This window comes from Paramisgurnus dabryanus, chromosome 15, assembly GCF_030506205.2.
Source record: "Paramisgurnus dabryanus chromosome 15, PD_genome_1.1, whole genome shotgun sequence".
Lineage (NCBI taxonomy): Eukaryota > Metazoa > Chordata > Actinopteri > Cypriniformes > Cobitidae > Paramisgurnus > Paramisgurnus dabryanus.
The window spans coordinates 21,686,124-21,698,420 of record NC_133351.1 but is presented as its reverse complement, the minus strand read 5'-3'; the positions used below and the strand labels follow the sequence as shown (position 1 = coordinate 21,698,420).

The 12,297-nt window shown below is 37.1% G+C and overlaps 1 protein-coding gene across 1 annotated transcript; it reads left to right on the top strand.

The window, feature by feature from the left end:
* Positions 1 to 383: 383 nt before the first annotated feature.
* On the top strand, positions 384 to 11,966 carry wdr3 (WD repeat domain 3). Its single transcript, XM_065248984.1, has 27 exons — positions 384 to 519; positions 767 to 956; positions 1,078 to 1,287; positions 1,392 to 1,510; positions 1,750 to 1,828; positions 2,080 to 2,175; positions 2,406 to 2,501; positions 2,598 to 2,699; positions 2,823 to 2,920; positions 3,011 to 3,112; positions 4,339 to 4,569; positions 4,669 to 4,762; positions 5,321 to 5,422; positions 5,572 to 5,657; positions 5,773 to 5,911; positions 6,862 to 6,918; positions 7,017 to 7,117; positions 7,929 to 8,040; positions 8,900 to 9,034; positions 9,760 to 9,810; positions 9,893 to 9,958; positions 10,045 to 10,137; positions 10,289 to 10,339; positions 10,491 to 10,534; positions 10,638 to 10,766; positions 11,554 to 11,647; positions 11,734 to 11,966. The coding sequence occupies exons 2-27, from the start codon at positions 783 to 785 to the stop codon at positions 11,887 to 11,889; spliced, it is 2,817 nt and encodes a 938-aa protein (XP_065105056.1). The 5' UTR covers positions 384 to 519; positions 767 to 782; the 3' UTR covers positions 11,890 to 11,966.
* The last annotated feature ends 331 nt before the right edge of the window (positions 11,967 to 12,297 follow it).

Sequence of the window (12,297 nt, the reverse complement as noted above, 5' to 3'; positions counted from 1 at the left end):
TTTGCGTTAAGGGACAGTCGCTATGGCGTCGCCCTGTGTAGAAAGCGCACACCCATCTATTTTTAAATTCCATATATCTTTTATAGATTATATATGACGCTCTACTTTAATACTTAAATTTATTTGTGTAAAAAGATCAGATAATATTATGTGGATTTTTAAAATTATTTTTATTGTATGCACGTCGATTTGCCTAATGCATGGACGGCAACATTTACAGACAAAAGTAATCGATACTACGTAAATAATGCACAGACAGATATGGACTGGACATAACGAAAGAGAATCTACTTTAAATATTTGCTAAATAAATTCTACTTGTAAATCCTAATGTTTCTATTGTTTTATGTAAAAAAAAAACCTATTTACTGCTCTAAATAGTAGCTCTACTCGGCAATCCATTACTTGTGCCTCTGCTGCGTGTCGCACACGACCGCAAAGCATGTGGAAGTTCTCATAGCCCATAGAAATAGTATTATTGTAGAAGACTGGAGCTTAAAACTACATCACAGCGACAAAGTATGTAGCGTTATATTTTTTACGTAATTACTGATTTTGAACTGTATTACTTTGTAGTATCTGAATATTTAATTTGAGTAACGTTTTGTGATAAAAGCGAACCACACGTGTGTTGATGTGCAGCATAGCATGGACCTCAAAACATTGATTTTGCGCAGTTTTGACTTTTAGAAAGTCTTGGACAAGTCAGGGAACAACTTGACAACTAAGTTACATTATTTATAACACTACTGATTTGTGTCAATAGGTACCTCTGGCTAGTCATGGGCTTGACTAAGCAGTACCTGCGCTATGTGGCAAGCGCTGTGTTTGGGGTGATCGGCAGTCAAAAGTCCAACATCGCTTTTGTGACCATTAGGGGTGGCGAGAAGGGTCGGTATGTTGCCGTGGGTGCCTGCGAGCATGTGTTTATATGGGACGTCCGAAAAGCTGAGAAGGTGAGGTCTTAGCTTATTGGGTGACTTGAGATCAATTGGGTGCGTTTTTTGACAGTCATCACAATGTTACGATTTGTGTAAGTTCATAAACGTTGCACTTACTTTCTCTTTTATTTCACAGGTTCTTATTCTTGAAGGTAAAAAGCATGAGGTGACATACCTGTGTCCATCTCCTGATGGTGTCCACATAGCAGTTGGCTATGAGGATGGAGGTGTGCGCATCTTCAATCTTCTCAATGGTGAAAGTAACGTCACCTTTAATGGACACAAATCTGCTGTTTCGGTCATCAAATATGATGCACTGGGTGCTCGACTTGTCACTGGTTCGAGGGTGAGACACTTCATCTGCACCACTACTTTAGTTATTTAATGCTGATGAACAGGGGATGAAATTAAAGGTCACATATAAAAAGTTTATATTTTCGTTGTTGTTAGGACACGGATGTGATTGTGTGGGATATCATCAATGAATGTGGTTTGTACAGACTCAAAGGACACAAAGATGCTGTCACACAAGTTTTGTTCTTGGAGAACAAAAACATTTTGATTACAAGGTAACTTGATAATCTGTTTGTTTTATAATAATGATGTCAAATGTTTGTCATGTAGTCATGCCATGTTGCGAGTGTTCCTGTAGCACAGTTGGTAGAACATTGTCTTAGCAGCTCAAAAGGTCATAGGTCTGACCCAGAAAACACACATACTGATTAAATGTATACTTTATAATGCACTGCAAATCACTTTGGATAGTCTTAAATGCATAATTGTAAATATAAAATATATATTTCTGCAGCTCCAAGGACAGTTTTGTGAAGTGGTGGGATTTGGCCACACAGCACTGTTTTAAGACCATGGTGGGACATCGAAGTGAGGTAATTTGGGTCACTGTAGATGGTTAAGAACTGATTAAAATAATCAGCACTATACACTATGTGCTTTCTTTTTCGTATATATATAATATTATGTAAATGTTTAAGAAGTTGTGATTAAAATAATCAGGTCTATAGTGGCATTTAGTAACTCAGTAAAAAACAAAGGCTTTTCTTTGTTTGCTTTTAATGAATGCAAAGACTGTCCAGATATCTGTTGGTGTTGAAATACAGCATTTTTGTCCAATCTGCAGGTGTGGGGAATGGTCCTTCTGAACCAAGAGAATAGATTGCTGACAGGGTCGGCTGACAGTGAGCTCAGAGCTTGGGACATTGAGTACATACAGGAGGTGATAAGATCTTACTTATGCTGTTACATATTTACATTAGATGCTGACTTGCATTTTGATGTACACACACACACACACACACACACACACACACACACACACACACACACACACACACACACACACACACACACACACACACGCACACACATTCAAGTCGATTTGCAACATTAATGTGTTTGAATATTAATGAAAATCTTGTTCAGATTGACAATAAAGTGTATTCACAGGGCAAGGCTGCAGGGGAACCGCATGAAAAGAAAGTAAAAAATCTTCTGGAGGAGGATGATGATGAGGAAGATGATGGTCTTGATGAAGAGCCAGAGGTAGTAATATTTCCTCTGTCAATTTAACATAACATTTATATTTATATTTTCTATTTAAACTCAAATGTTCATAAATGTTCTGATTTTCTTTTACAGCGGATAGTCAGCTGTACAAAAGCAGGTTCTGTTCTCAGGGAATCTAGAGACAGGATTGTGTCTTTGGTTACAGATGCCAAAGCTAAAGTGATAGCATGCCACGTAAGTAAATTTCATACTTTTTAAAAAAAAAATTTATTAAAATATTTTTAAAACCTATTTATTGGCTGATATCACCAGCTGTGAAGAATTTAGCCTGATAGCTAAAAAATAAAATCTCTACAGGGTCTGGATGCTACGCTTGAAGTCTTCACCGTGCTGTCAGAGGAAGAAATCCAGAAAAAGATGGACAGAAAACTAAAGAAAGCCAAGAAAAAAGCAAAGTAAGTTTTCAAATGTACAAAGTGCAAGACCTTACCCTAGTCCTTTCATTAATAAAGAATGTTAATCTGATGGACTTTAATGTTTTGTAGGTCTCAGGAAGGAGGAGAGGATGTACCTGAGCCTGTAGTGGAGAGAAAGTTGAGTGATGAGATCCAGAAACTGGCAAACATAAGGGCTTCATCCAAAATCAGGTATGTTAGTCTTAATAATTTGGCCTTGTATTTAGAGGCGGTCAGAAATTGATTGTTTAAAAAAATAATTGTTTGTTTTATGGTATTTATTAGAATATTTAAATATTACACTGCACTCTAAAATGCTTGATTCTGATTGGCCATTTGCGACGCCTGAAACTAATAACAGATGGCTGCAAATAATTTTGACCAGTACAGTTTAATATTACACAAATTATATATAAATATGTCTTATAATAACATATGTGACATAATATTTACAGATGATTAAACCAAATAGTGTTGTCCTTTCATTTGAACATCTTGTCTTATCTTAAAACCAAAAGTAAGCTGGTTTTCCTTGCAGAGGTCTGCATTCGTTAAAAACAAACAAATAAAATATTTAAAAATCAAGATTTTAAAGTTCCTTACCTTACTTATGAGGTAAATAGCCATGTAATAAGCGGGATAATGTACAGGCAGCAGGTTATACAAGACCCTCCGATAAGCTGCTGCCTATTCATTATCCCTTACTTATGTGACGTCGTATCAAACGCTGTGTTTGGCTTTTTTTCTTTTATTATCTTGCAATGTAAAAAAACAACAGATGTCAAACACTTTCATGAACAATATTATACATTGGAATTCAGTTATCTTGTTTCTCTCCCTAAATCTTATCTTTTTCATTTATACAGTAGTCGTATTAGCATAGGCACCTAAACTCTTTCACCGCCAGCGTTTTTAAAAAAAGTTGCCAGCCAGCGTTTTTCATGATTTTCACCAAAGTTTAATGTCTTCCAGAAAATGTTCTTCTTTAAATATATAAACATACAATATACCAAATGAAAGAACAGTCCCTCTGCTTTCAAACAAAAAAAAACGTTTCATCCTACCTTCAGTGGTTCTTTTGTAATCAGCTTTTGAATATGGGGAGGTTTCTGCAAAAACACAACATTTTGAGCAAAAAGCAGAGATTATTCAATTTTTATGACGGACTTTTCATAGAGATCCCATTCAAAGCGATCTTTAAAACAGACACGGACATGCAGCCGCTTGCCATAGGGCAATACTTCCGGGTTTAAAAAGTTGCAGAAGGGCGCCACCTGGTGGATAATAGCGGTATTGTGGAAAGACGGAAAATCTCGTCATTGGCGGGGAAGCGTTTTCTCTTAATTGACGAGATATCTCGTCAATGGCGGTGAAAGAGTTAAACAGAGGATTGATAATAGTTATTTATTTTTTTGCAGGTCCGTGGATTGCATTCTGTTTTCTAATGGAGAGATGAAGGTTGCTCTTCTACTTCAGAATAACACAGTAGAGACTTATAACCTGAAGACCACAGAGAAAAGTCCAACTGGCACTAAGACCTCTCGGCTCACGCTCAACGGTCACCGCACAGATGTTAGAACGCTGGCTTTCAGTTCAGATAACATTGCCATCCTTTCTGCCTCCGGAGAAACTGTTAAAGTGTGGAACAGGTGAGTGCGAATGAGATGATGCCCTACCTAAATAATTTGAAGGTCTAAATACTTATACAGTAGATTTAAGTTCCTGATCAAAATATTCTCTCTTATCAGGTCCACCTTGCAGGTCATTCGTACCATGGGATGTGAATATGCTCTCTGCTCATTATTTGTTCCAGGGGACAGACAGATCATTTTGGGAACAAAGGTATGAAACAATATATACTACATCTAAGGCATCCAAAAGTACGTCAGCAAAATTTGACACCAAACATTGGTTCTTGTGTGCCTCTTAACTTATTCCTGGGCAGCCTTTTTTTTTAAAAGTTGCCCACTAGCTTTTTTGTGATTTTCACAAAAGTTTCACAATATGCCTTCCAGGAAAATTTTCTTCTATAAATTAATAAACATACAAATATATCAAATGAAATAACAGACCCTCTGCTTTCTAACAAACAAACAAAATGGGGAAAAAACATTTAATCCCCTTAATTTTTTTTTATTTTTATTAATTTAGTTAGAGATCAGATTAAGAAGAGTCATCTAGTGAATAATAACGGAATTACAGATTACCATAAAAACTTAGAAAAGCATAATTTTTTCTTAATTGACGAGTTAACTTGTTAATGGCGGGGAAATAGTTAATATGCCAACTTTTAATTCTGATTCAGTGATTGTTCTCCACTGCAAGCTTTTTAGTTCTGGACCACCTATATTTTTTTCATAGCCTTCGTGTTTATTGTGTTTTTTATTTACCTTCTGTCAGAGTGGGAAGATTCAGATTTTTGATCTGGCCTCAGGGAGCCTTTTGGAGACAACTGATGCCCATGATGGAGCCCTCTGGTCCATGTGTCTGTCTCCAGATCAGGTGAAATATTGATCTCTCAGTGGATCTACTCATCTCTACAGTGAATTTCTGATTCTACTTTAAAATCTTTGTAAGCTGTCAAAGTAGATTTTAGGTTTATGTGTACACATTTGACCTTTTTCACATGATTTGTGTGTTTGTTGCTACAGCGGGGGATTGTAACAGGGGGTGCTGACAAGACTGTGAAATTCTGGGACTTTGAACTCATAAAGGACCAAGATTCTGGGATGAACAAGTGAGTTATGTTGTCCGTTCGCATACAAAAATAGTCCTGGCCAACTGTTTGAGTCTCCCATTCTGTTTTGATTTCTCTCCGCTTGGCTTAATTGTTTTACTGTTTAAACCCACAGGAGACTGACAGTGAAGCACATGCGTACCTTGCAGTTAGATGAAGATGTGCTGTGTGTGCGCTATAGTCCTGACCAGAGACTGCTGGCTGTCTCCCTACTTGACTGTACAGTTAAAATATTTTTCACAGACACACTAAAGGTAATCCATGAGGAAAGCCTAAATAACTACAAAAAATGAATTCACACCAAATGTGTTGTCCCTTGCATGTTAAGTCAATATTCCGAGTTGGCTCAGCTCGCACTACTGCTGTGACATCGTAAAAACACAATACAAACATATGCACTACACAGCAGCAATGGAGCATATAGATGGAATGGTGTTCTAGATTGGCATGTAGATGTACATGTTCTTTTGGCATGTAGATGTTTATCACCTGGTTTGCTTGAGGGCACACAAGGTAAACATGCTGGTAGTGACTATTCTCTCTGACCAATCAGTGATCTTCAGTGTTTGAACACATCACGTTTTAGTCGGCTTGCATGGAACCTCAACCGAGGCGGAACTAAATAAAGTATTTTGTGGTACTGTACACAAGTGAAACCCCCACAAATGTGCGCTGTACCGTGTTGTACCGAGCCATACTACACAATGGAAAAAAACCAGAAGATGATCACAATATAACAACAATTTTGATCACCAACAAATTTAATCTCTGACAATATATACCCACAGACATTCTTTACATTTAGGATTAACATTCGTGATGGGTGATCATCTGAGACAGATATTAAAGGCGGGGTGCATGATCTCAGAAAGATAATGTTGACTTTGAATTCACCTAAACAAACACGCCCCTACCCCAATATAATCTGGACCTTCTTTTGACCGACCCGCCCCACACACACGCAACCCAGGCAACGATGTCGGATTGTAGACACGCCCCTTACTGCTGATTGGCTACAAGTGTGTTTTGCTACTCTGCCCGACTCCCTTTTACAAAGTGTTTTTTTAAAATCATGCACCTGCACTTTAATACAGATTCACCGTCTTAGAAATGTGTTTTGAAGGAAAACAATATAAACTAACTAAACACATGTGTATTTATGATTTATATGCTAATGCTTTTTCTCTCTTCCAACTGTCTCTAGTTTTTCTTGTCGTTATATGGACACAAACTGCCAGTTCTGTGCCTGGACATTTCACATGTGAGTGTATTAACTGAGACTACATGCTGCAAGTGTTTTGGATGAATTGGATAATTGTGGTAAATTGGTGTTTGTGGGTTTCTGTGTACTTTCAACAGGACAGCGCTTTAATAGCCACAGGCTCAGCAGACAGAAATGTAAAGATCTGGGGTTTGGATTTTGGAGATTGTCATCGCTCAATGTTTGCACATGACGACAGGTGATTAATCTTTGTTGACCTTTTCAAATACTTTTTTATGCTTTGAGTTCGCTTCCTAAAATTTACACTTAGTTATTTCCCTAAGGTGTATAACAATTAATCGCAAATAATTGTTTGCAGAATAAAAGTTTTGGTTTACGTCATATATGTGTGTGTATATAATAATAATGTATATATAAATAAATACACACACATGCATGCATATATTTAAGAAATATTTACATGTGTATATACATTTTATATGTATGTATAATTAATATTTATTTATTCTTAAAATTATACATGTGTGTGTATTTATATATACATAATTATTATACACGCACATACGCACACAAAACAAAAACTTTTATTCTGCAAACAATTAGTTGCAATTAATCGTTATGCAGCACTAATTTTATCTTTCATTCTTACTGCTAAAAGTCATATGAACACTGTGTGTACGGTAATTGAAATATGGACCAATGTATTGGCCACCATGGATTGATATTGGAGTGATCTTAAAATAAATCCAGAGAGAAACACCAGAGCTCTGACTTCCAAAAACATGATTTACGCTAAGCAATTACACACAGATCCTCTCCACCTGCACTTTCCACTGTTCACATAGACTGATAGTGATGCATAACTGCCATATGGTTTTCAGTTTCATTTTTAATTAAAGTTATGATGTACGCAACCCTGACTGATGACAGGTGCAGTGATTTCTGTATTCTGTCAGTTTCACCTCTCGTGAACTGTAGTGGGATGATGACATCAGCCCAGATGGTTATTTGTAATCTCCTGTTTTTTAACTGATGTCTTTATTTTCTAGTGTCATGTTTCTTCAGTTTGTACCCAAAACCCATTTGTTCTTCACTGCGGGGAAGGACAGAAAGATCAAGGAATGGGACGCAGACAAATTTGAGCATATCCAGACGTTGGAGGTGATCGTCTTTGATTTTGTCAGAAAGAGTTTTCCAAAAGTCAATGAGGATGGAAGTAGTTGTTATAGACTGAAAGGATAACAGTTACCATACACACAGACCACAGCCATTATGCAGCATAGTCTGATTGGTGATTTTGTTACAAAAGAGGTCATCTGTTTATCCTTAAAGGTCACATAACACATGCTTTTTTGGTAATCTCTTGTAAATCTTAAGTACCTATAGAGTAGTATTGCATCTTTCATATCCTTGAAGAGTCTTTAGTTTTATCAGATTATAAAACTAAACATTTGTTCCGCTACTTTGAAAAAAGACAAGCTCCTGGAGGCTTACCTCAGGCGAAGCGAGTCACGAGCACGAAACACACACAAAACATTACCCCACTATCTCTGGATAACTTATGATTCACTACATGTTCGTGTCGTTTACATTATATGTACTTACGTGTCGATTGCCAAAAAACACAGAACTTTGATGCAGTTTTACTTACCGCCAGTTTTACTTACCGCCTGCGACTCATGACCCAGTTACTTTATCACTACATCCATTGTTCCCATAATGCTTGGTTCTTTAGGAAGCTTAAATTCCCTCACAAACAACAACACACTTCTTTGGTGATGTTGATTTAATGTTAGCTCTTGGTTGGTGTGTCTGTGCCCATATATGGGCAAATGGTTCTTTGAAACTTTGCCCATGATTAGCATGAGAAATCCAGCCCTTAAACTGTGTTAATTGTTACTGTGTCAGAATGCATAATATGAGACCCCCATAAACCCCACTAATGTATTTAAAGTGTTGTGTCATTACAGATTATCATGTGATGTTGGCTGTGATTGACTCCTGATTGAATGTTTCCTAGGGTCATCATCGTGAGGTATGGTGCCTGGCCATCAGCCCCAAAGGAGACCACATTGTCACCTCATCCCATGATAAGTCTCTCAGACTGTGGGAGAGAACGAGGGAGCCCATCATTCTAGAGGAAGAGAAGGAGATGGTGAGAGTTTGGTTTTCAATTAATAGAGTATTGCGCAGGACAAAAATGACTTGGTTGCTTATAGATCTTAATATCAACCTTAGGGCAACATAAACTTTTGGTCACACTTAATATTATAATTATTATAGTAATACATTTTACAAAGAGATCACCAAAGGGAGTGCACAATACAGTCCCTCCAGAAAAACAAGATTATGCGATTGCATGATTCAATGCATAATCAGCCAAAGTCCGCATATTTATTAGGGGGCTGCATTTTTTAAATAGGCCGCCCTTTTGCGTATAAATTGCATATTTCTGCTTCCAATTTCTTAGCAGAAATTGGAAAGTTGCATTTACTTTACACATGTGCAGCCATGTCCCCTGTTCTCATGGGAATGTTAGGAAGTGACGTAATTACGCGACGTGAACATCAATGAAAAGCTGCAAACAGTTTTTGCAAGTTCCTGCAATTTTACCGCACAAAATTGCATAAATATCCCGCATATTCCATCGCATTTTTTAAGAAAACGTGCCGCAAGATCAAGGTTTTTTGCCCGTAACAATCAAAAAAGTTTTTCTGGAAGGAGTGACAATAGACCCATCTAAAGTTTACAGTTGTTTCTAGTAGTTTGATGTTAGCTATTGCTGCTAGTTTATAACCTTATATTTTATTGTGTTTTTGTTGTATTATTATACAACATATTCACTTCAAACTGAAGAACTTAATGTTTGTTTCTCCTCAGGAGAGGGAAGCAGAATTCGAGGAGTCGCTGGGCAAAGGAGATGAACCTGTGGTAAGTAAACCTCTTAAACCCAAAAGATTGTCCATGACTCTTGTTTTTGTGTTGTCTGACTGGTTTCTCATGTGTCTTGAAGGTCCCCGGAGAGACTAAAGGAGAGGCAGAGCATGCTGGGAAGAAGAGCATTGAGACAGTCAAAGCTGTGAGTCTGCAGGACTACTGAGATAAAGATTTCCTCTTCTTTATGAACTGCAGTAAAGAAATGACAGCCTTGTTCTCCCTTTACAGGCGGAGCGTATAATGGAGGCTATAGAGCTCTATAGAGAGGAAAGTAAAAGGCTGGATGAGCACAAAGTCGCTTGTGAGACCGCAGGGAAGGAGGTGAGATGTATTACAGAAATAAGACATCAAAACATCAAAATTACAGATGTACCTTGTACATCATGCACCTCAGGATAACAATGTTGATCAGGACTGTAAAACATTCAATGATGCTGTTACTTAAATTAGACACTTTTTATGTGTTTTCCAGTTTCCGCCTCCTAAGATGAATCCCATACTGATGGCTTTTGGAAATGTCTCGGTAAGGTTTTGTCATATCATATGAACCACAGCTGTAAAGAGTCAAATGTAGTTTTCTTTAGTTAATGTCAAATGCATCAGTCTCTTAAAAAAGTTAAATTTAAGAGTGAAACATAACCAAATGTTTCTAATGATTTCCATTGGCTCTGCAGCCCTCTCAATACGTTCTGGAAGTGATAAAGAAGGTTCGGTCCAGGTAAGATCTCATCCTCAGCTCAGCCAAAGCCTCTCATGACATCTCTAGTCATCATGTGATACCTGACTCTCATCTGTTTGTCTGTCTGTCTCTGTTGTTATAGTGAGCTGGAAGTGTCTCTGCTTGTGCTGCCATTCCATTATATTCCAGATCTACTGCAGCTATTCAGTGGTTATGTGCAGCAGGGCCTGGAGGTGGAGCTGGTGTGCCGTTGTCTCTTCTTCCTGCTAAGGTACTCATGCACATCCATTTAAAAAGCCATACACAACCACTACGAAAATGTTTTTGTATGTGGCAACATTTAACTAACTTGTGGTATGTTAAAAAAGTGTTACATTTATTTTTATAATAGAATCAAAGCATTTTTAGCATTACTTACATCTTTAGTGTCCACTGGTTTAATTTACTTACGTTGAATGACAAACACGTTCTTATGGACGTATTTCATTATTCGGTGCCGTGATGAAGACAGAAATATTATGACAGTAATAATGTAACGGTTTTATACGCTGCTGTCGGTTTTAATATAATTATGCTTGCTGCAATAATGAACTTAATTGCATTTTTTTTAATCAAAGTATTGTGTTTACATGAGGTAAAGTATAATTGCAATATTGCCAGAATCCCATTATAATCACGTTATGAGGGTGCATGTAAACATGGTCAATGTCCAAAGAAGTGGATTTTTTTTTATGTGGAGGTTTTTGCCCTACAGCAAAAGACTGTCATATTTGTTAAATACCAAATGAAATGACTAAAGTGACATTTTAAAATAAGGCATTTCAATAAACTTTCCATTGCCATTAACGTGAAATTACTGAACCTAAAGAAAAGTGCCAATAAAAAAATCCTCAGTTACAAGAAAACATGTCAGATACACTTTTGCATCTGAACTCTTCATTTATTAATGTGTTAATAAATATGTTTAAAAAAAGAATTGGCATAGAGTAATAACATTATCTGTACTTTCCATGTGATTATTCTCTTCACTAACTGTTTTTAATACATAATTTCCCCAGAATCCACTTTGGTCAGATCACTAGTAATCAGATGTTGCTGACTGTCATTGATGATTTAAGGACAAACACAATCTCCAAAGTGCGAGAGATCAGGGTCAGTCTGTCTTCGGTTATTTTATATCTCACCATTTAACCATTCAGCTCACGTAGGCTAACCGTTCTCTCCTTCTACCCGTTCAGGACATGCTGGGCTTCAACAGCGCCGGCCTTCAGTTTCTGCAACGTGAGATTGAAAGCAAAGAGGACGTGATGTTCTTTGCTGATGCCACGGACCGTTTCCAGGAGAAGAAAAGGAAGAGAAAGAAACGTGAAAGAGCCGTTTTAACAATCACATGAAACTCACATGTGACAATGTTTTTTAAGTTCATGTGTTTTTTGTACATGTCTGAAGTCCATAAAAACAATGTTCGATAGATCTTGTGTGCTTATTTATTGTACTTCACCTATATGAAAGGCTCGAAGGATCTTATGTGATGGCAGTTTAACGCCAATAATTTCTGATTCATTAAGCAGAATAGGTTTTATTTTGAAATCTTATTGAACTTGTTGAAGGCTGTTTTTGAATCTCAAAGCTGTCATTTGTGTATTAAGTGGTTATAAAGACTGAACTAGGGTAATATGCATCAAATTTAGCAGATTTGGTTAACACTGCAAAAAATATAGATGGGAACTAATGTGTCCCAGATTAACCAGATACATTATTACCCCATGTGTCCCTGATTGTGAAACTCTGGTAAAATCACT

Excerpts from the sequence above, each read along its gene's own strand:
- wdr3 (XM_065248984.1), top strand. The coding sequence starts at position 783 with ATGGGCTTGACTAAGCAGTACCTGCGCTATGTGGCAAGCGCTGTGTTT. Across the intron at positions 2,176-2,405 it reads ACATTGAGTACATACAGGAG|GGCAAGGCTGCAGGGGAACC; the intron begins GTGATAAGATCT and ends GTGTATTCACAG. Across the intron at positions 8,041-8,899 it reads AGCATATCCAGACGTTGGAG|GGTCATCATCGTGAGGTATG; the intron begins GTGATCGTCTTT and ends AATGTTTCCTAG.